At 42.2% G+C, this 22,590-nt stretch overlaps 1 protein-coding gene across 2 annotated transcripts in view; it reads left to right on the top strand.

Annotated features, from left to right (window-relative positions):
• Positions 1-14,186, top strand: part of PDE8A (phosphodiesterase 8A) — a 154,602-nt gene extending 140,416 nt beyond the window's left edge. For both annotated transcript variants that reach the window (XM_043554670.1, XM_043554669.1), the window contains 2 exons: positions 12,079-12,208; positions 12,859-14,186. In XM_043554670.1, the coding sequence (XP_043410605.1) occupies positions 12,079-12,208; positions 12,859-12,965 (237 nt within the window). In that variant the 3' untranslated portion in view covers positions 12,966-14,186. The remainder of the gene's footprint in view (positions 1-12,078; positions 12,209-12,858) is intronic.
• Positions 14,187-22,590: the final 8,404 nt, after the last annotated feature.

Genomic DNA, 22,590 nt, shown 5'->3' with positions numbered 1-22,590 from the left:
AGTGCATATGGAACATTCTCCAGAATAGATCACATATTGGGCCACAAAACTAGTCTCCACAAACTCAAAAAGATCAAAGCCGTTCTGACCACAATGCTATGACACTAGAAATCAACCACAGGAGAAAATCTGGAAAGAGCACAAACACATGGCAGTTAAATATACTACTAAACAGTGAATGGGTCAACCAAAAAAAGGAAAGAGGAAATCAAAACACACATGGAAACAAATGAAAAACACAGCGGTTCAAAGTCTTTAAGGTGCAGCAAAAACTGTTCAAAGAGGGAAGGTTATAGCAATACAGGCCTACCTCAAGAAACAAACATTTCAAACAACCTAACCTTACACATAAAGGAGCTAGAGAAGGAACAGCAAACAAAGCCCCAAGACAGTAGAAGGAAGGAAATAATAGATTGGAGCAGAAATAAATGAAATAGAAACTAAAAAGCAATAGAACTGATCAATGAAACCAGGAGTTACTGATTTGATAAGATCGACAAAATTGATATACCTTTAGCCAAATGCCTCAAAAAGAAAAAATGTTTTTTTCAAATAAAATCAGAAATGAAAGAGGAGATGGGGCGGGAGGGGCGCCTGGTGGGTCAGTCGGTTAGGTATCCAACTTCAGCTCACCTGTGGTCTCACAGTTAGTGGGTTTGAGCCCCATGTTGGGCCCTGTGCTAACGGCTCAGAACCTGGAGCCTGCTTCAGATTCTGTGTGTCTCCCTCTCTCTGCCCCCCACCTTGTGCTCTGTCTCTCTCAAAAATAAACATTAAAAAAATCATTTTTAATGAAAGAGGAGATAGCCAACAACATAGAAATACAAAGCATTATAAGAGAATATTATGGAAAATTATATGCCAAAAAATTGGACAACTTAGAAGAAGTGGATAAATTCCTAGAAACATCACCTACCAAAACTGAACCAGAAGAAATAGAAAATTTGAACAGTGATTACCCGCATTAAAATTGAATCAGTAATCAAAAAATTCCAAACAAACAAAAGTCCAGGACCAGAGAGCTTCACAGGTGAATTCTACCAAATATTTCAAGAACGGTGAATACCTGTTCTTTTCACACTATTCCAAAAACAGAAGAGGAAAGAAAGCTTCCAAATTGATTCTATGAGGCCAGCATTACCCTGATACCAAAACTAGATAAAGATACAAAAAGATACAAAACTCCAAAAAGAACTACAGGCCAGTAGGTGTAAAAACCCTCAACAAAATATTAGCAAGCCAAATCGAACAATACATTAAAAAAATTATTTACCACAGTCAGGTGGGATTTATTCCTGGGTTGCGAGGGTGGTTCAACATTCGCAAATCAATCAATGCGATACATCATTATCAACAAGGGAAAGAATAAAAATCATGTTCATTTCAATAGATGGCAGAAAAAGCATTTGACAGACTACAATATCCATTCATGATAAAAACCCTCAATCAACAGAGTATATCTAGAGGGAACCTACCTCAACATAATAAAGGCCGTATATTAAAAAACCCCAGCTAACTTCATACTCCATGATGAAAAACTGAGAACTTTTCCCCTAGGATCAGGAACCAAGACAAGGATGTCCCCTTGCACCACTTTTATTCAATACAGTACTGGAAGTCGTAGCTGCAGCAGACAACAAAAAGAAAGAAAATGCATCCATATTAGTCAGAGAGAAGTAAAACTTTCACTGTTTGCAGATGACATACTTTTTATAGAAAACCCTTAAGACCACCAAAAAAACTACTAGAACTGGTAAATGAATTCAGTAAGGTTACGGGATACAAAATCAATATACAGAAAGCCATTGCAGTTCTATACACTAAATGAGGTAGCAGAAAGAGAAAATGAGAAAACAATCCCATTCGTAATTGCATCTAAAAGAATTAAATCCCTAGGAATAAACCAGGGAAGTGACAAACCTGTATTCTGGAAAGTGTAGAACACTGATAAAAGAAGTTGAAGATGACAAAAACAGAAAGATACTCCATGCTCATGGATTGGAAAAATATTGTTAAACTGTCCACACTACCCAAAACAATCTACAGACTTAAATGCTTTTGGTATTTTGCTAAGGATTGCATTATCACATAACGAGAACAAATATGCCTAAAATGTGTATGGAACTACAAAAGACCCTGGATAGCCAAAGCAATCTTGAAAAAGAACAAAACTGGAGGTATCACAGTCCCGGACATCAAGATATACTACAAAGCTGTGATGATTAAAACGGTAGGGTACTAGGACCAAAGTAACATACAGATCAATGGAACACAATAGAGAACCCAGAAATAAACCCACGATTGCATGATCAGTTAATCTATGACAAAGGAGGCAAAAGAATGAAACTGGACCACTTTCTTTCACTATACACAGAGACTTGTGAGACTTGAAACCATAGAAATCATAGAGCACAGCCAGCAGTCTGATATCAGCCATTACATTTTTCTTGTTATGTCTCCTATGAAACAAAAGCAAAAATAAACTATTGGGACTACATCAAAATTTCTTTGCAGAGCAAAGAAAACAATCAACAAAACTAAAAGGCAACCTACTAAATGGGAGGAGATATTTGCAAATGACATCTGATAAAGGCTTAGTAACTAAAATATATAAAGAACTGATACAACTCAATACCCAAAAATCAAATAATGCAATTTAAAAATGAGAAGATGACACGAACAGACATTTCTCCACAAAGAAGACATCCAGATGGCCAAGAGACACATGAAAAGAGGCTCAACAATCACTCATCATCAGGGAAATGCAAATCACAACTACAATGAGATATCACTTCACACCTGTCAGAATGGCTAAAATCAAGAACACAAGCAGTGTTGACAAGGATGTGGAGAAAGAAGAACCATCTTGCGCTGTGGGTGGGAATGCAAACTAGGGCAGCTACTGTGGAAAACAGTATGGATATTCTTCAAAAAATTATATAAATAGAATTACCCTATGATCCAAGAATTGCACTACTTGGTATTTACCCAAAGAACAGGAAAATACTAACTTGTAAAGATACATGCACCCCATGCTCACTGCACCATTATTTACAATAGCTAAAATACAGAAGCAACCCAAGTGTCCGTTGATAGATGAATGGATAAAGAAGAAGTGGTGTGTGTACACACACACACACACACACACACACACACACTGGAATATTATTCAGCCTTAAAAAAGAATAAAATCTTGCCATTTGCAACAACGTGGACAGACCCTAAAGACATTATGCTAAGTGAAAATCAATCAGACAGAAAGATAAGTACTGTATGATCTCACTTATTAGAATCTTTAAAAAAAAAAAAGACAAAGAGCTCATAGATACAGACAACAGGATGCCTAGATGCCTAAACTGGAAATGGATGAAAAGAGTCAAAATGTACAAACTTCCAGTTATAAAATAAGTCCTGGGGATTCAATGTACAGTATGGCATCTGTAGTTAATACTGTATTGTGTAGAAGAGAGTAGCTCCTAAAAGTTCTCGTCACAAGAAAAAGAAATTCTGTAACTATGTGTGGTGGGGGATGTTGACTTATTGTGGTGAGCATTTTGTAGTATATACCAGCTTGGAATCATGTTGTATGTCAATTATACCTCAATTAAAAAAAAGAAACACTTTTTAAAATGGCAAATAGAAGTTTTTTTTTTTCTTCTCTTAATGTCTCTCAATACACAGGACTATTTCCAGCAAAAGTGAAAACATTGCATTGTAGAGTACATGTGACAGCTGTAACATAAAGGATGGGAAAAGTAAAAGTGCACGGATTCAAGGTTTCTAAATCCTACATGACTGCTAGTTACAAGGATAGCTCGGGGCCGCCTGGGGGGCTCAGTCGGTTGAACATCTGATCTTGATTTCGGCTCAGGGCATGATCCCAGAGTCGTGGGATCGAGCCCTGTGTTGGGCTCTGCACTAAACGTGGAGTCTGCTTAAGATATTCTCTCTCTCTCTCTCTGTCTCTCTCTCTCTCTGCCCCCCTTTCCCCATTCGCATACCCTCTTTCTCGAAAAAACTTAAAAATATCTTTTGGCCGAGTAGACTAAAAAGTGAAGGATATATATGGTAATCTGTAGAGCAATCTGTGTTGCTTAGTAGTTAATAGATATAATGGAACTCTAAAATATATTAAAACATACAAAAGTGGCAGGAAAAGAGAAACAGGAATGGGGGGGAGGTAAAATGGTAGCCCTAATGCTAATCACATCAGTACTTATATTAAAAGTTTGTAGACTAAACACAAAGAGTTCATCAAAATGGGTTTTTCTTTAAAGCCAACTGACTACATGTAGTCTACCGAAGACACACTTAAAATATAAAGGATACATGCAAAGACAGAAATGAATGGAAAAAGATATATCATGCACATTTTAAATATAAAAAGACTGGAATGGCTGTGTTAATCTCAGACAAAATAGACATCAGGATGAAAATATTACCAGAGATAAACTGGACACTTCATATCGGTTAAAGGGTCAGCTCTATAGGAAAGCATGATAATCGTAAGTGTGCATAATAACAGAACTTCAAATAAATGAAGCAGAACTGACAGAGAAGCAGACAACTCTATAATCATAGTTGGAGATTTTAACACCCTCTTTCAGCAATTGATAGCACATCCAGATTAAAATACCAGTAAAAGCAGATAATTCACACACTATCAATCACCTTACCTTAGTTAAATATTCATAAAACCCTACACCCTAAGTGGGCAGAATATGCATTAAGTATGCATGGTATGTTCACTGCCATACATCATACATTGGGGCCACAGAAATAATTCAGTACATTTAAAAGAATTGAAATCATACAGAATATATTCCCTGGCCACATAGGAATTAAATCAGAAATCAGTAACATATCTAGGTAAATGCCAAATATTTGGAAATTGTACAACACACTTCTGAATAGTCCATGCATCAGATAACAAGGGAAATTTGAAAATATTTACAATTAAATGATAATTGGGGTGCCTTGGTGGCTCAGTCGGTTAAGCATCCGACTTCGGCTCAGGTCATGATCTCGAGGTTCGTGGGTTTGAGCCCCACCTTGGGGTCTGTGCTGACAGCTCAGATCCTGGAGCCTGCTTCGGATTCTGTGTCTCCCTCTTTCTCTCTCTGCCCCTCCCCCACTCACATTCTCATTCTCTCTCTCTCTCTCTCTCTCTCTCTCTCTCTCTCTCTCAAAAATAAACATTAAAAAGAAATGATAATGAAAATCGATCAAAATTATAGGATGAAACTAAAACAATGATTAAAGGGATAGTTACAATCTTAATTTATTATTATAGAAAGGCCTTAAGAAAATCCCATTTACAGCTGCACCAAAAACAATAAAATATCTAGGAATAAACTTAACCAAAGAGGCAAAAGACCTGTACTCCAAAAACAATAAAACACTTGTGGAACATATTGAAGACAACACAAAGAAATGGAAAGACACTCCATGCTTATGGGTTGGAAGGACAAATGTTTGTTACATGCCGATACTACCCAAAGCAATCTACAGATTTAGTGCAATCCCTATCAAAATATCAACAGCATTTTTCACAGAACTAGAACACAGTCCTAAAATTTGTATGGAGCCACAAAACTCTCCTAGTCGCCAAAGAAATCTTGAACAGGAAGAGCGAAGCTGGAGGCATCACAATTTTGGATTTCAAGTTATATTACAAGTCTGTAGTAATCAAAACAGTATGGCACTGGCATAAAAATAGACACGTAGATCAATGGAACAAAACAGAAAACCCAGAAATAAACCCACAATTATGTGGTCTATTAATCTCTGAAGCAGAAAAGAATATCCAATGGGAAAAAAATGTTCAACAAATGGTGTTGGAAAAACTGGACAGCCCATGTAAAAGAATGAAACTGGACCACTTTCTTTCACTATACACAAAAAAAAACCTCAAAGTGGATTAAAGACTTAAATGTGAGACCTGAAATCCTAAAAATCCTTGAAGAGAGCACAGGCAGTAATCTCTGACATTGATCATAGCCACATTTTTCTAGAGATGCCTCCTAAGGCAAGGGAAATAAAGTAAAAATAAACTATTGTGACTGTAGCAACATTGAAAGTTTCTGTACAGCAAAGGAAACAACAAAACTGAAAGGCACCCTACTGAGTGGGAGGAGATATCTGCAAATGATATATCCAATGAAGGGCTAGTATCCAAAATATATAGAGAACTGATACAACTCAATAACCAAAAAATCGAACAATGCAATTAAGAAATGGGCAGAAGACATGAACAGGCATTTCTCCCAAGACATACAGACGGCCAGCTGACCCATGAAAAGAGGCTCAACATCACTCCTCATCAGGGAAATGCAAATCACAACTACAATGAGATACCACCTCACACCTGTCCGAACAGCTGGAATCAAAAACACAAGAACCAACAAGTCTTGGTGAGGGTGTGGGAAAAAAAGGATTCTCTTGCACTGTTGGTAGGAATGCAAACTGGTGTGGCCACTGTGGAAAACAGAATAAAGTTTCCTTAAAAAACTACCCACAAAATACAAAAAATACTCATTTAGAGGGACATACGCACCCTATGTGTATTGCAGCGTTATTTACAATAGCCAAATTACAGAAGCAGCCCACATGTCCCATCGATTGGTGAGGATAAAGATGAGGTCACACACACACACACACACACAAGAATATTCAGACATAAAAAAAGAAATCTTGCCATTTGTGACAACATGGGTAGAGCTAGACGGTATAATGCTAAGTGAAATCAGTCAGAGAAAGATACCTTATGATCTCGTTCATATGTGGATTTTAAGGAACAAAACAAGCAAAGGTCAAAGACCAAGAAATAGACTCTTAACTACAGAGAACAAACTGATGGTTACCAGAGAAGGGGAAAGAGGGGCTGGGGATTAAAGAGTACACATATGATGAGAAAACATGAAATGAAAAGAAAAGGCCCTAAAGTTAATGACTTGGATTTCACTTAAAAAAGACTGGGGCGCCTGGGTGGCTCAGTTGGTTAAGCATCTGACTTTGGCTCAGGTCATGATCTCACATTTTGTAAGTTTGAGCCCCATGTCGGGCTTTGTGCTGACAGCTCAGAGCCTGGAGTCTGCTTTGGATTCTGTGTTTCCTCTCCGTCTGCCCCTCCCCGGCTCGCACGCACTCTCTCTCTCAAAAACAAAAACATTAAAAAAAAAAACCTAAAAAAGACAAAAAAGAAAGTTATAAATGTAAGAGCAAAAAATGAGGAAATGGAGAAAACAGAAAAAATTAACAGAGCCAAAATTGATTCTTTGAGAAAATTAACAAAATTTGCCACTACCTAGCTAGAATAATCAAGGAGAAAAAGAGAACACACAGATTGCCAATATCAGGAATGAAAGAGGTATTGTCATAATAAATCTTACAGATATTAAAAGGATAATTTTTTTAATTGTGAACTTTATACCAACAAATTTGACAACTTAAATGAGATGGAAAAATTCCCTCTAAGCTATAGTTTACCCAGACTGACAAGATAGAGGAATAACCTGTGAAGGCCTGTGTTAAATTCTTTATCAAAATTTACAGGGTATCTGGGTGGCTCAGTCGGTTAAGTGTCCAACTTCAGCTCAGGTCATGATCTTGCGGTTTGTGAGTTCGAGCCCCGCCTCGGGCTGTGTGCTGCCAGCTGGGAGCCGGGAGCCTGCTTTGGGTTCTGTGTCTCCCTCTCTCTCTGCCCCTTCCCCACTCACACTTCGTCTCTCTCTGTCTCTGAAAAATGAATAAACCTTTAAAAATTAAAAAAAAAATTTACTATTAAAGATTTTCCCACAAAGAAAATTCCAGGCACAAAAGGTCTCATTGAGGAATTGTGTCAAACATTTAGGGAAGAAATAATGCCAGTCTTACCAAATTATATTAGAATATAGAGAATGTGGGAATACTTTGCAACTCATTTTATGAAGCCATTATTCTGCTACCTGACATTATTGTACCCGACAAGGACAATACCAGGAGACAACCACAGTCCCTTGTATCCTATATCATGAACGCAGATGCAGAGATACTTAATTGAGCAGTATATAAAAAGGATTCTATCTCATCATAAATTAGAGCTTTTCCCCAAGAATTCAAGGTCGACTTAGTATCAGAAAAATCAATAACCACATGCTGATTAAAGGAGGGAAAAAACATGTTAATAGATGCAGAAGAAGCATTTGACAAGCTTCAACATTGATTCATCAAAAAGAGACTTAGCAGACCAGGAATAGAAGGGAACTTAACCTTAAAAAGGGCAGCTACAAACACTTAACAGCCGACATTATACTTAATGGTGAAATACCGAATACCTTCTCAAGGTTGGAAACCAGGGAAGGGAACCACTTCTGTTGAACACTGTATCGGCTGCCCTAGTCAGTGCAGTAAAGCAAGAGGAGAAAGGTACGAAGAATAGAAAGAAATTTTTTCCTCTTTGCAGAAATGACATGATTTTTTTTTATAGTGAGAGCTCTAAGGAGTGTACCAAACAATGAATACCATTAATAAGGATTTGATTTAGCAACGTCATAAGACAAGCTCGTTATATAGTTGTATTTTATAGAGTAGCCCAAAACACTGGGACAATGAAACTAAATGCCAAATCCCATTTACATGGTAATAAAAAATCTCGGAATAAATTTAACAAAAGAACTCCAGTCCTTTACACTGAAAACCACAAAATATCACTGAGAATTTAAAAAGAACACCTGCGAAAATGTAGAGATATGCTAAGTCTACAGATTGGAAGGCTCAGTGTTGTTAAGGTACAGCTTCCTCCAAATTGATGTGTATACATCAATACAGTTCCAATAAAAATGCCAGCAGGGTTGTTTTGTTGTTTGGGGAAAGTTTTGTTGTTTGCAGAAATTGACAAACGGATTCTAAAATTTATACGGAAATGTGAATGACCTTGAATAAGCAAAGCAAACTTGAAAACATTGGAAAATTTACACCGTTTGGCTTTAGAGCTTAAAGTAAGCCAGTGTGGCACTGGCATAAAGATATCAGATACATGATGGAACAGAATAGAGGTCCCAGAAATAGACCACATCTATATAAACAGTGGGGAAAGGAAAAATTTTTTCAGCAGGTGGTGTTGGAATACTTAGATATCTCTTCCAACAAAAATGAACCACAACTTCTACCTCATACCAGAGAAATACCATTTCACAGTGGATCACGGACCTAAATACAAAACCTTAAACCATAAAGCTTTTAAAGAAAAACAGAAGAGAACAGTCTAGGTCGTTTAGAATTGCACAGAAATTTATTACGTACAGAAAACCACCACCACAGAAAGAAAAGTTGAGAAATGAGAATCAAAATTCAGGACTTATGCTCATCTAAACACAGCTATGAAAATGAATAGGCACGCCTTGCTGGGAGAAAATACCCACAAATCCTATCTGACGAACGACTATATTCAGAAACTATAGCTCCGTAATAAAAAGACCAGCCGCCTAATTTAAAACGGCCAAATATTTTAACAGACGCTTCGCAAAAAGAGATACATGTGTTTACCTTTACTGGAGATATTTTTACATCTTCATAGGACTTGGGGTTACCCTCTGGCTCCTTTTCCCATCAACCTGACAGATTCCCTGTAGCATTTCCCATAAGCCACATCAGTGCTCCTGAGCACTGGCACCTTGGGTACCTGGGGGTGTCTGCGGATCTCCCTCATTTTTGAAGAGCAGTTTTGTTTTGCTAGTTCCAGAATTCCCCGTTGACAGGTTCTGTCTTTTAGCTCGTTATGTGAACATTCCACGGCCTCCAGCCTCCAGTGTTGCTCCTGAGAGATCAGTTCATCATCTTACAGAGAATTTCCTACAATGAGTCACTTTTCTCTTCCTGCTTTTAAAATTCTTCAGTTTTGGCTTTTGACAGTTGGGTTACAGTGTGTCACAATATGGTTCCTTTGGGATTTATCCTATTTGGAGTTGTTAAGTTTCTCGATTTGGGAGATATATGTTTTCAAGGGATAGTTTACGGCTGTTGTTTTTCCAATAATGTCTGCTCCTTTCTTGCTCTCCTGGACTCTGATAATGTATATTGTTGGTCCATTTAATATCCCATAAGTCCCTTAGGCTCTTGTCACTTTTCTTCACATCTTTTTTCTTTCTCCTCCTCAGTCTCAATAATTTCATATGTCCCATCTTCAGATTTGTTTCTTCTGCTGGCTCACATCTGCTGTTGAATCTAATGAGTTTTTTAAACCTTTTTTTTCCCAGTTCCAGAATTTCTGTTTGGGTCTTTTTTGTAATTTCTGTCTCTTTGTGGATATTCTTATTTTGTTCATATATCATTTTCCTCATTTCCTGCAGCCCTTTGACCATGTTTTCCTATTGCTCTTTGTGCATATTTAAGATGGGAGTTTCAAAATCTTGGTTCAGTAAGTCCAGTGCCTGTACTTCTTCAGGGATAGCTTCTGCTAGCTTCTTTTCTTCTTTTGAATAGGCTGATTTTCTCCCTTTTCTTTGGTCTTGTGTTGAAAATTGGACATTTGTTGGCGACCGGGGCACCTCTCCAAGTCTTGGCAGTTTGCTTCCTGTCGGGAAAGTCCTTTACTGATTAGCCGGGCACTCTCCCGGCCCTGGGATCAGCCCCACCTGCGGGCTCAAGTTCCCCTCAGGTCGTTTCTGACCAGGTCTTGTCTGGGCCTGTGTGGGGCCCTCTCCCTTCCACAGTATATACAGCTGCTTTGGAACGTCGCAGTTGCCCAGAATCTTCTCCCAGCTTCTCCTTGGTGCCTCACGTGGTATCCTGAAGGTCTCCGCCCATGATCTCTCGCCCCAGGCATGTGTGTCTGTCACCCCATGCAGCTTCCCACCGCCCCCCCCCCCGCCCCGCACTGGCCATTGCTTTAGCACGAGAGCTGAGTTAGGTGAAACAGAGGCTGGGCCTTTGGGCAGCTGCCAGGTAGGTTACAATCATGCAAACAGGATCAGCTCTACTCCCTCCAGTTTAAGGAGAGCAGCTGGGAACTGGGCAGGGGACAGGGTGGGGCAAGGGTGAGCAAAAACACCATGGCATTTGCTACCATTTTGAATGTGGCTTTTCTTGACTGGGCTTTCACTTGGTTGCTGTAGACCTTTGACTGGTTTCCAGAGTTCCTGTTAGGTTATTTTAGCCAGTGTGGTGATGGTTGATGTTTCCATGGGGGCAGGGGGCGGGGGGGGGGGGGGAATGAGGGCTTGGAACATTTAAAGCCATTCAACTGCAGTTTCTTCCCGAATACAGTGGGGTTAGGCGGAGCCTGTATAAGACCGAGGGATGGCTCCACCCCTCCCGGGGTGTCTGGGGCCGCAGCTCCTTCAGCCACCGCCCCCTGTCACCCGGCCCTGCACATTTCATTCTGAGCTCCCCACCAAGCCTGTCCCCACGTCACTGACCTGCTGGGGGTCCCCTCCAGTCCTCCTGCCCCTCACGTGGCTGTCTGCCCTTAACTGGCTCCAGCAGTGACCTACGACCCTTTGAGTCCCCACTGGGCTCCAGGAAGCCCCCCTGCCTCACTGTACACATCCCCTCACCCTCCTCCAGGACACTTTGGCAAAAAAGAGACTTAAAAAAAAAAAAGCTTCCTTGTATCTTTCAAGATAAACTTGCCTTTTTCCCCAGGATATACATAAAAACTGTTCTCCCCAGAGGGGTTTTTTTTTGTTTTGTTTTTTTTAACCTCAAGGATCTCAAGGGTGTTCATAACCTTTTCAAATAAAATGATTGGCCTGAGGTGAGAAGCAGCCACCAGCCCCTTCTTTATGATGGGGGTTGATTTCTTTCTCGCCACTGCAGGCCTGGTGTGGGAGGACGGCCGCTGTGTGTCCACATGGGGATCTGAAGGAGCTCCAGCAAGAGGCTCCAGGTGTTGGAAATGAGGGCTGGGAAGGGGTCCTGGGGCCCTCCTGGCACAGAGCCACCTTGCTCTGGGGACACCTGTTATCTGTGGCCGGGCCGGGTTCTGGCTGCTGCTCCCAGCGGGCTCCAGGGGGCTGCCTGGAGAGGCCCCCCGCAGGGCTGCTCCGAAGTGGACCCACACAGCAGAGCGTCAAAATTCGGGCATTTTCTGCTTTACAGACGGATGAGGAGAAGCAGCAGGACTTGCCCGTGGTGATGCCGGTTTTTGACAGAAACACCTGCAGCATCCCCAAATCCCAGATCTCTTTCATTGACTACTTCATCACGGACATGTTTGATGCCTGGGACGGTAAGACCTCTTACAGCGCATTTCCCCCAGTAACGAAATGGGGAGCCGGATGTTGAGTAGCAGATAGTGCATCTGGTTCTAGAGCGTGTTTGCGGGCTTAGACTTTCGAGGAGGACCGACGAGAAGAAATGAGGCCTCACCGAGGGCCCCTGAGGCCGGGGCGCTCTCTGCGCCCCGCTGGTTAACTGCCCTTCCCGCAGGGGTGCGGGTGTCCGGTGGGCGGACTCCGCAGCTTCGCCCTCTCCGGCCGATTGTTCCCCACCGGCCCACAGGGCAGTGGGACAGGCGGGAGGGGACGGTCAAGTGAAGTGGAGCCGGAGGCTGGGGGGAGACAGTAGAGCCAGTCCTGGTCACGGCCACAGGTGGGGACTCACTGTCTTCCTATCCCCCGCCCCTTCAGTGATCCTTATGCTCATTAGCACATCCACTCCCTCCTGCATCACCTCCCAGAGCTGGCGGTCCCCGTGTGGTCTCGGAGGGGCTGCCAGGCATTGAATAGGGATTTGGCCTCGGGAACCCGCAGCCCCTCCAGCCGCTTGTCTGGGGGCTTGCAAACACCTGCTGTCACCTGCCCCTCTAAACGCGCCCCGCTCAGCCCGCGTTTGTCACCAGGGGCGGGGAGGGGGTCACATCCCTGTCTTTCTCCCCAGCCTTTGTCGACCTGCCTGAGCTAATGCAGCATCTTGACAACAACTTCAAATACTGGAAAGGACTGGACGAGATGCAGCTGCGGAGCCTCCGGCCGCCCCCCGAATAGCGCGGCCCGCCGCCGGTTCGAAGCTCCGTCCCTCTGCGCGCCGGGGGTTCCCGCACGCACCCAGATCCCCGGTCCTTTCAGTATTAGGGCGAACAGGGCCCAAGGCTGCAGAGCCTGTGAACACGCGTGGGGACATCGCTGGCCTCCCGTAGCCACCGGCTGACGCCATCGCCACCAAGTGTCCATACCCGGCCGGCGGCAGGGGCCCTCTTCGGAAAGTCACAGGAGAACGGGTCGGCGCTGGCTTTCCTTACAGCGACCTTGGCGTGACCCTGCAGACGACATTGATGGATTTCTTGTTGCAAACAATTTCTCTCAACCGTGTCCAGCACTTAGGAACAGCCAACGGCAATCGGAGCTTTAGCAACTTTTTTCACATCATAGAAGGTGCAATCACTCACTTTGGAACACTACTGAAAGTGACTTCTCTTTTGAAACTGAGTAGCAAATGAAAAATACAAAGAAATTTTGAAGTTGATTCTTAAAGAAATTTTGAAGTTGATTAATATCAATTAAAAGTTTTATTTATTTTATTAGAAGTTCAATATTTTCTATGAATTTTAAAATACTTCAAAGCCAAAGCCAACTTTAAATGCCATGACCAAAATTACATGATTCATATTCATTAAATATGTATTACTTGGGTGTACAGACTTATTTTCATAATGCAAATTGAGACTATAAAATGACACATTTTTACTGCACTACAGAAATACTTGTGTATGTTAAACTCGTTTCTGATTGAAGCTAATTGAGAAAAGCTGTCTTTTGGGGGGGGGGAGGGGGGTCTGAGTCTAGAGCATGAGAGGGGAGAGACTCCTGTATAGAAACCAGAGTTCTGAAACCGCTCTAGCCATCTGATGAGCTTGGTACTCCCCAAAGTACAAGAAATTAAGACGTAACACTTTTTTCCTAAAATTTTATCACTGAATTCCCAAAAGTCTGCCTTATTTTATAGTGTTTCTATAAGATATTCCCTATGCGAGAACAAAAATGGAATATTTAGTGAAATGACATTTTATAACCAGTCTGTTTTCATCTGAGGTGGGAATCTTCGATTCCAGAAATTTATAAAGGTTCTGTATCTTCCGTCTTGAGTAAGTGTAGTACCGTGAAAAATGACACATGATGACACATGATGTCAGAGTGCTTGTCACCTCATTTTAAAGTTGTATTTTTTTCCCAGATAAAAATGAAATTAAACTATTTGTTTTTAAGAAATCACGCGTCACCTTTTCTTTGGAGTTTTAGGATATTTAACACGATTTCATTTCTTCTCCCTCTAAATAAATAAGATACCTTTATATTCCAGAGAAGATTAATAGTTAAGTTTTTCAGGGTCACAGAAGAACAGATGATACATTGAAAACTTCTCACCACTGATACCCATTCACAGCTGGGAGGGCTGGCCCCTCAGAAGGCCCTTTTTTTCAGGGCGCCTGGGTGGCTCAGTCCATAGAGTGTCTGACTCTTGGTTTCAGCTCGGGTCACGATTCCACAGTTGGTGACTTTGGCCCCTTGTCAGGCTCTGTGACGACAGCAGGGAACCTGCTTGGGATTCTCTGTCTCCCTCTGTCTCTCGCTCTCTGCCCCTCCCCTACTCAATGCATGCTTGTGCTCCTCTCTCAAAAGTAAATACATTTCAAGTTAAAACATCAAAAATGTTTTTTTTTAAAGTCCCTTTTTCTAAGGGAACAAAAGCCCGTTTTCCCGTTTGAAGACGTTTGACCTAAGTTGGCAACCGTGGGCCAAGGTAGAAGACAGCCCTCTCCTCTCCTCCAGGTGCCAGGAAAGAAAAGGAAGTTACCCAGGTGAGCAACTCAACCATCATGAGGTAGAGAGCAGAGCATGTAATATTTGGAACGTGCACCACCCAGAACCAGGAACGCCAGGATGATATGAAAGGGACTTTAAGAGGAGTAGGCCTAACATGTTTGAAGAGAGAAAAGCAGCAACAGAAACCATAAGGTGTAAACCACGATAGGTTTAAAAATAAGTATATTTGAAAAAGAACCAAGTAGACATTCTAGATATGAAGAATATAGTCATTGGAACAAAACTTCACAGGTTGAGCAGAAGGCCAGCCGTAACTAAAGAGAGAACTAGTAAATTGAAAGCCTTGAAGCTACTCCACATGCAGCACAGTTTAAAATGAAAGCAAAATTAAAATATGGAAGATAGAATGAAATACTTCAAAATGTGTCAAGCATGAAACAAAACATGTCTAAATTAGGAGATCCTGAATAAACCGAGAGGCACTCAGGATTTAACAGACACACATCCTCGGATTTAAAGGGGACACCGAACCCCAAGGAGGATAAGCAAAACACATCCACACAACTCAATGTGGAGCTCCAAGAGAAAAACCTAACAGTTGTGAGAAAAGACGGATCACTTAACAAGGCAACTAGTGTTAGACTGCCGTCAGACTTCTCATCTGCCACAGCCAGAAGACAAAGCAATAACATTGTCAAAAGACACAACTGTCAGCCTAGAATTACATACCTAACTAAACTATCACTCGGGAGTGAGGGTGAAATACGGACAATTTCAGACATGTGCACGTTGTTCATTATAAACAGACCTCTCTGGAAAGAAATACTGAAAGATGTATGTCTATAAAAATGAGTCCAGAAAAAAGAGGTAGGTTTCAGAAAGCAATGGCAAAGAAATTGGTAAATATCTGGGCAAAACTAAGTATATTGAGTGGGGCAAAAATTATAGTGATGTATAATCAGATGGGACAGGTATACAATCGGATAAGTTAAATGTTGAGGACAAAAGAGATGTTTATTATAGACTTTCAATATGATTAGCTCAAAGTTAAGGGAAATTGTCAAAGGAATAAAAGAATACGGACTTTAAAAGCACTAAAGGAAAGCTAAGAAATAAAATGTGACTAATGTAACCCATAGGAGACAAATGGAGAAAGGAAGTATGATTTAGGCAAGGACAGAAGTACGAATGTAAGCACACAGGATATACAAAATCAATTCTAGTTTAAAGATCTGTATGCAAAAGATCATCCTTTTGAGGAAGAGGGAAACATTCTTAAAATAATACCAGACACTTTAGAAAGCATACAAGAAATTAATTCTCTACAAGTTAAAAATTCTCTATGACAAAATACACAAGTCATGCTAAAAACCATGCCATGGATAGAGATGACCTACAGAAGTAACAGATTTGTGTGTGTGTGTGTGAATAATATATATCCTATGTATCAAGAATGCTTAGCAGTCCATAGGCAAAAAGACAAGGTATTTTATACCCTTCGGTGTAACAAGTTTTTAGCATCTGACAACATCAAGTGTTGATGAGGAGATGAGAAAAAGCAAACTTTCAAACATCAGTGTAGGGAGTTAAGGACCACAATGGAAAGCAGTTTGGAAATAACCACTAGAGTTTCTCAATTCGGCAATTTTACCTGCAGATCGTAGGGAAATTTGCCAACGTGCACAAAAAGACCTATTTAAGGATCTTCACACTAGGATTCTGTCACAGACCTATTTAAGGATCTTCACACTAGGATTCTGCAACACCAATCTAAATGTCCTTCGTAGAACAGATCAAGAAGTCACCACCTCATACTCAGATGGGGTGACACCTCTAAGATGTGGCTCCAAAACACAGTTATGTTAGTTTCCTAAGGCTGCCCTAACACATGACCACAAACGGGTAGCTTAAAACAGCAAACATTTATTTCCTCGTAGTTGTGGGGGCCAGAAGTCTAAAATCGAGGTGTCGACGTGGTTCCTTTTGTCGGTTCTAAGGGGGAGCCACCCCATACCTTTCTCCAAGCTCTTGGTAACTGCCGGCAATCCTTAGCATTCCTTGGCCCACGGATGCGTCGTTCCAACTGCTGCGTCCACCTTCACGGGGCCTCTGCGTGTCTCTGCGACGTCTCCTTTCCTGACGAGGACACCAGTCACTTAGATGAATCCAATGGATTCATCTCAGTCCTTCACTGATTCCATCGGCAAAGACCGTGTTTCCAAATAAGGGCCCACCCTGAGGTTCTAGGGGATCTGAACGTTGGCCAGCACTTCAACCCACCACAGATGGTGCTATCCATCTCGCCCACACTCTCCCGTTCTTATTTTGCTTGCTCTGATGAAGCGAGTGGCTCGTCGGGAGCTGCCCTGCGAAGCAGGCCACGTGGCAAGGATGCGAGGGCACCCTCCGGCCCAAGCCATGATAGAACCGAGTCACGCTGCCGGCAGCCACACGAGTGCATTGGGTGCAGATCCCGCCACTGTCAGGTCTTCAGGGGACGGCCCCAGCGGACACCTTGATCAAGGCTTATGAGAGACCCCGAGCCGGACAACGCAGCTAAGCCACACTTGGATTCCTACCCACAGAAACGGAGATAGTAAATGTTATGTTTAAGCCAGCAAGCCTTGATTTATTACACGGTAACCATATATAGCAGTTGAAAAGAATGAAGTAGAGCTACAGATATCAACTGGGAAAAAGCTTAAGAACGACACCGAATGAAAAGGTTAAGTCGAGGGGCGCCTGGGTGGCTCATGGGTTAAGCGTCTGACTCTGGCTCAGGTCACGCTCTCCCGGTTCATGAGTTCAAGCCCTGTGTCGGGCTTTGTGTGGACAGCTTGGAGCCTGGAGCCTGCTTCGGATTCTGTGTCTCCCTCTCTCGCTGCCCCGCCCCCACTCACACTCCATCTCTCGCTCTCAAAAAATAAATAAAACATTAAAAAAATAAAAGGTTAAGTTGCAATATGATACCATTTGCGTACATTTTTTGAATACCCCAAACACACTATTTAATGTTCATGGAAAAAGTAATAGAACGAGCATTGAAATATTGAGGAAGTTTACAAATGCTGTGAATTGGCTCGTGCAACACTAAGCTCCCGGTGTACACACGAACCAGAAGGCTAAAATCTTTCCCTCCAAACTCCCTCCCTCCTACATTTCTGTATCTCCTTTAGGATCACCTGTCAGCGGCCACTGGGCAAGATTCTTGATTTAGAATGGAGTCATAAATGGAGAGAGGCACACGGAGGCGTACCTCCGGAGTATTAGGAATGGCCGGCCACACCAGCAGCTCTCACGAAGGATTTCTGGCCGTGGTAGAAGCGGTAAAGTTCTGGGGCCACAACAGCAGACTTCACAACACAGCCCAGCCCTGAAGCGTAGTTTTAGGGAGACTTTCTGGAAAACTCAGGCAACAGTCTGTTTCTTTGGCCCTTCCACTGATAAATCCCTTCTGCTTCAACTAGCTAGAGGGGTGGGGTTCTCTATCTCAGAATTGAGGACTCTGACAAAGACCAGAAGGACACATGCCGACTTCCTGAATCTTGCGGGTAGGGAAGGGATGTATACCAGGGAGGCAGTCAAAGGGAACCATCTTGACTTTGTTTAAAAAGAATTTTTTTTTTTAACATTTATTCATTTTTGAGAGAGAGCGCACAAGCAGGGGTGGGGCAGAGAGAGAGGGAGACACAGAATCCGAAGCAGGATCCAGGCTCCGAGCCGTCCGCACGGAGCCCGATGCGGGGCTCGAACTCACAAACTGTGAGATCATGACCTGAGCTGAAGTCGGATGCTTAACTGACTGAGTCACCTAGGTGCCCTTTGTTTTTTAAAGCAAAAATCTAAAGCAGGCAGCACAATACTAACATTTATTAATTCTGGTGATGAGTATATCAGTTTCTTAAAAACATTATTCCATTTTTTAGTATGTTGAAATATTTCATAATCTTTTTAAAAATGAAAAATCATGCCTAGTGACAAGGTAGCTGGGAGAATATTTTGTATTTAAATAGAAAAAGCCTTTCTATGTAGTATGCAAAACGGCAGAGCCATATGAAAAAAAATAATGAACTCAGCTATAAAAAATTAAAATATTATACATGCCGACCACAGTAATCCAAAAGAAAAGGGAAAGACTTGTAATTTATTTTACAAAAGCTTACTTCCAAAATAATTTTTGGAGACTTCTATTACAAGGAAATAATTCAATAGAAAAAATAGGAACATGACGTGAACCGAAAATTTATAGAAAAAAGAAGTATCAAAGGTTCTTAAATGAAAGTTTATGCTAAAACTGACTGGTACTAATTAAAATACAAATGAGAACCAGTTTGAGATATTTTTCACTAATCCTTGAAGATTAGTGAAGAACAAAGTTTGATAACACAATGTGTTGATAAGGATGTGTGGACACAGACACTTTGATACGTGACAAGTGAGTGTAAAACACAACTGGAGTGTAAATCCAAGGAGGGCACCTTTGTTACATCGATCCAAATCACAAATCTATGTGCATTGTGATGTAGCAATTCTATTTCCAGACATAGCAAGATACACTCACATTTGCGAGAAATGACACATACACAGAATTATTTACAACAGCCCCGCGTGTAAAAGACTGGAAACAGCTTAAATGTCTCTCATTTAGAAAGAGTAAGTTAATACGTGATGGTATGTCCCCATAGAACACTATGCGAATATAAATAAGAATGAGAAGGTTCTTTGTGTTGCTTAGGTGGAGAGATTATAAAGATGTATTGATGAGTGGAGGGGAAAAGACAACATAAAATTATATATATATATACAACTAGCATTGTTTAAATGCTAAATACGCATTTAAACATGCAAGAAACACCACACTGCCCATGGAGAAGGCAATGGTGGCTCAGGAACATGGCTAGAGGGGAGACTTCTCACTGTGTGTCCATTGTCCCTTTTGAATTTTCAATTGTCTCCCCGAAGAATGCAAAAGACTTGAATAAATGAAAAGGCACACCCTATTTTCATGAGTTAATTTTGTAAAGATGCAATTTTCCCCCTAGTCTATGAATTTAGCTATTTTTTTTTTTTTTAGTCTTTTTAATCTGGCTAAGTCATTCTAATCTTCCTACAGTATGTGAAGGAAAGTTAGGAAAATTCTGGATATGAACAGCAGAGAGAGAAGAAGAGGCCAAGATATGGAAATACGTTAACAGTCTGCCGTGATTAAAACAAGGAGGCAATGACCTTTATGCAGATGAGTAAATGGAACCAGAAATAGGCCCAAACTCACACAGGCGTTTAGTGAATGATACAAGTTGCCATTTGACATCACTGAAGGCAAAATGGATTTGCTCAGGAAATGGTGTTGGGTGACTAGGTAGCTGTCTGAGAAGTATGCACAAGTGCTTTAAAAGTCAAAGAAGGGGCGCAGGGCGTTTAGGGAAGATGGTGTAGGACCCTGGGCTCCCACTTTCCCCCGCCCCCCGACACACACACACACACACACACACACACACACACACACACACAGGTACCAGCTGCATATATGCAACTAACTCTGACAACCTGAAGACTGGAAGAACAGACCTTCCGCAGTGGATCCTAGAGAGGAGGTCACTCTGAAAAGGGTAGGAGGGTAGAGACACAGTTGGGAACCAAACCCCCCAGTGACAACCTCCCCCCACCACAGATGAGAAGGAAACCACAAGCACAGAGAAACAAGAGGATCAGACCCCACCCCAGGCACGGGAAGATGAGTCCCCACGACATCTGGCTTTGAAAACCACAGGGGCTTAACTCCAGAAGAGCTGGAGGGCAATAGGAAACTAAGTCCCTGCCCTTAAAGGGCCAGCATAATACATAACTTGGCCGAGACACAGGACAGAAGCAGCAGTCTGAAGAGTGCCTGGGGGTATATGTGAAGGAGATTTACTGACTAATCTCAGACCACGCGCTGGAGGGGCAGGGATCTTCAGATTTCTCCAGGAACAACACCGTTGGTGGTCACCATTTCTCCTTCCCTCCCCCAGCCTAGACAGCCAGGCACTTGTGGGAGTCAGCGCTAACACTCTCCGTCCATCTTGCCAGGACTGTGTGCCCCACTCCCGTGTTCTCCTGTGAACCTGCCCCATCCAACCCACCACCTCTGCAGGCAGCTCCTGTGCTGCCAAACCCTGCAGGCAGCACTGGCAGGGACCGACACCGCTCCAAAGTGACTCCTGCTCTAGGAAGAGCGGAAATAATCTCCCACCCCAGCGTGCCTGCGGTTCTAGAAGCCGAGCCTCTTCGCTGGCTACATAGAGCAAGCCTTGCTGTCTGGTGTGCCCGTGACGGCAGCAGACAGGCTAAATGCGGACAGCTAGTCTGACTGCTTGACCCCACCCACGAAGAGCCCACAGCAGCCTCAGGCCTCTCGACAGCACATGGGCCAAACCCAACACGGCGCACCCACAGCAGGCAAAGCAGGTCATTGCAGCCGCTGGGCTGAAGGCAAACATGGGCACACGGCCCGCATGGAGATACTCCAGAGCACCTGGCTCTGGTGCCCAGGAGAGATTATACGGTAAGGCACCACAGGACCTCTTCCACACAAGGTCACTACCTTTAAGACCAGGAGACATAGGTGGCCCCCCTAATACACCGAAAGAAAGACAAGATGAGAAGACCAAGGAATGTGCCCCAAATGAAAGAACAACACAGGGGCAGCTGAATGGCTCAGTTTGTTGAGAGTCCAACTCTTGATCTTGGCTCCATGATCCCAGGCTTGTGGGATCGAGCCCCATGTAAGGTTCTGCACTGAGTAGGGAGCCTGCTTAAGATTCTCTCTTTGCCCCTTCCCCCACTTGCAAGCGTTCTCTCTCTCTCAAGAAAAAAAAAATAAGAACAAGACAAGTCACAGCAAAAGAGCGAAATAAAATGGAGATAAGCAATAGGCTTGATAAAGAATTCAAAGCAATGTTCATAAAGATACTCACTGGACCTTAGAAAAGAGTGGATGAACTCAGTGAAAACCTCAACAAAGAGACAGAAAATGTTAAAAATAGTATTAAATATTAAAAGTCAGAGATGAAGAATTTAACAACTGTAATTAAAAAAAAAACACTAGAGGGAATTAGCAGCAAATTAGAGGAAACAGAAGAACAGATCAGCAACTTGGAGGACAGAATAATGGAAAGCAAGCAAACTAAACAGCAAAGAGGAAAAAAAATAATAAAAAATGAGAATAGGTTAACAGCAACATCATAAAGTGTAATAATATTCATGTTACAGGGATTCCAGAAGGAGGAGAGAGAGAAGGGGGCAGAAAATTTATTTGAAGAAATAATAGCTGACAACTTCCCTAATTTGAGGAAGGAATCAGACATCCAGGTCCAGGAATCACAGAGAGCCACAAACAAGATGAACCCGAGTAGGTTCATACCAAGGCACACAATTAAAATGGCAAAATGTAATCATAAAGAGAGAATTTTGAAAATAGCAAGAGGAAACAGTTACATACAAGGGAAACCCCATAAGGCTATCAGCTGATTTTTCAGCTGAAACTTTGCAGGCCAGAAGAGAGTGACTTGATACATTCACAGTATTGAAAGAAAGAAAACCTGCAACCAAGAATACTCTACCCAGCAAGGTTATCATTCAGAACTGAAGGCGAGTTTCCCAGACAAAAGTCAAAGGAGCTCATTACCATTAACCTGGCTTTATAAGAAATCTTTTTTGTTCATGTAATTTATTATCAAGTTAGCTAACATACAGTGTACACACTGTGCTCTTGGCTTCGGGAGTAGATTCCCATGATTCATCACTTACATACAACACCCTGTGTTCATCCCAACAAGTGCCCTCCTCAATGCCCATCACCCATTTCCCC

This window comes from Prionailurus bengalensis, chromosome B3 (assembly GCF_016509475.1).
Source record: "Prionailurus bengalensis isolate Pbe53 chromosome B3, Fcat_Pben_1.1_paternal_pri, whole genome shotgun sequence".
Classification (NCBI taxonomy): Eukaryota; Metazoa; Chordata; class Mammalia; order Carnivora; family Felidae; genus Prionailurus; species Prionailurus bengalensis.
The sequence above is the reverse complement of the archived record's forward strand: the minus strand, read 5'-3'. Positions and strand labels throughout refer to the sequence as shown.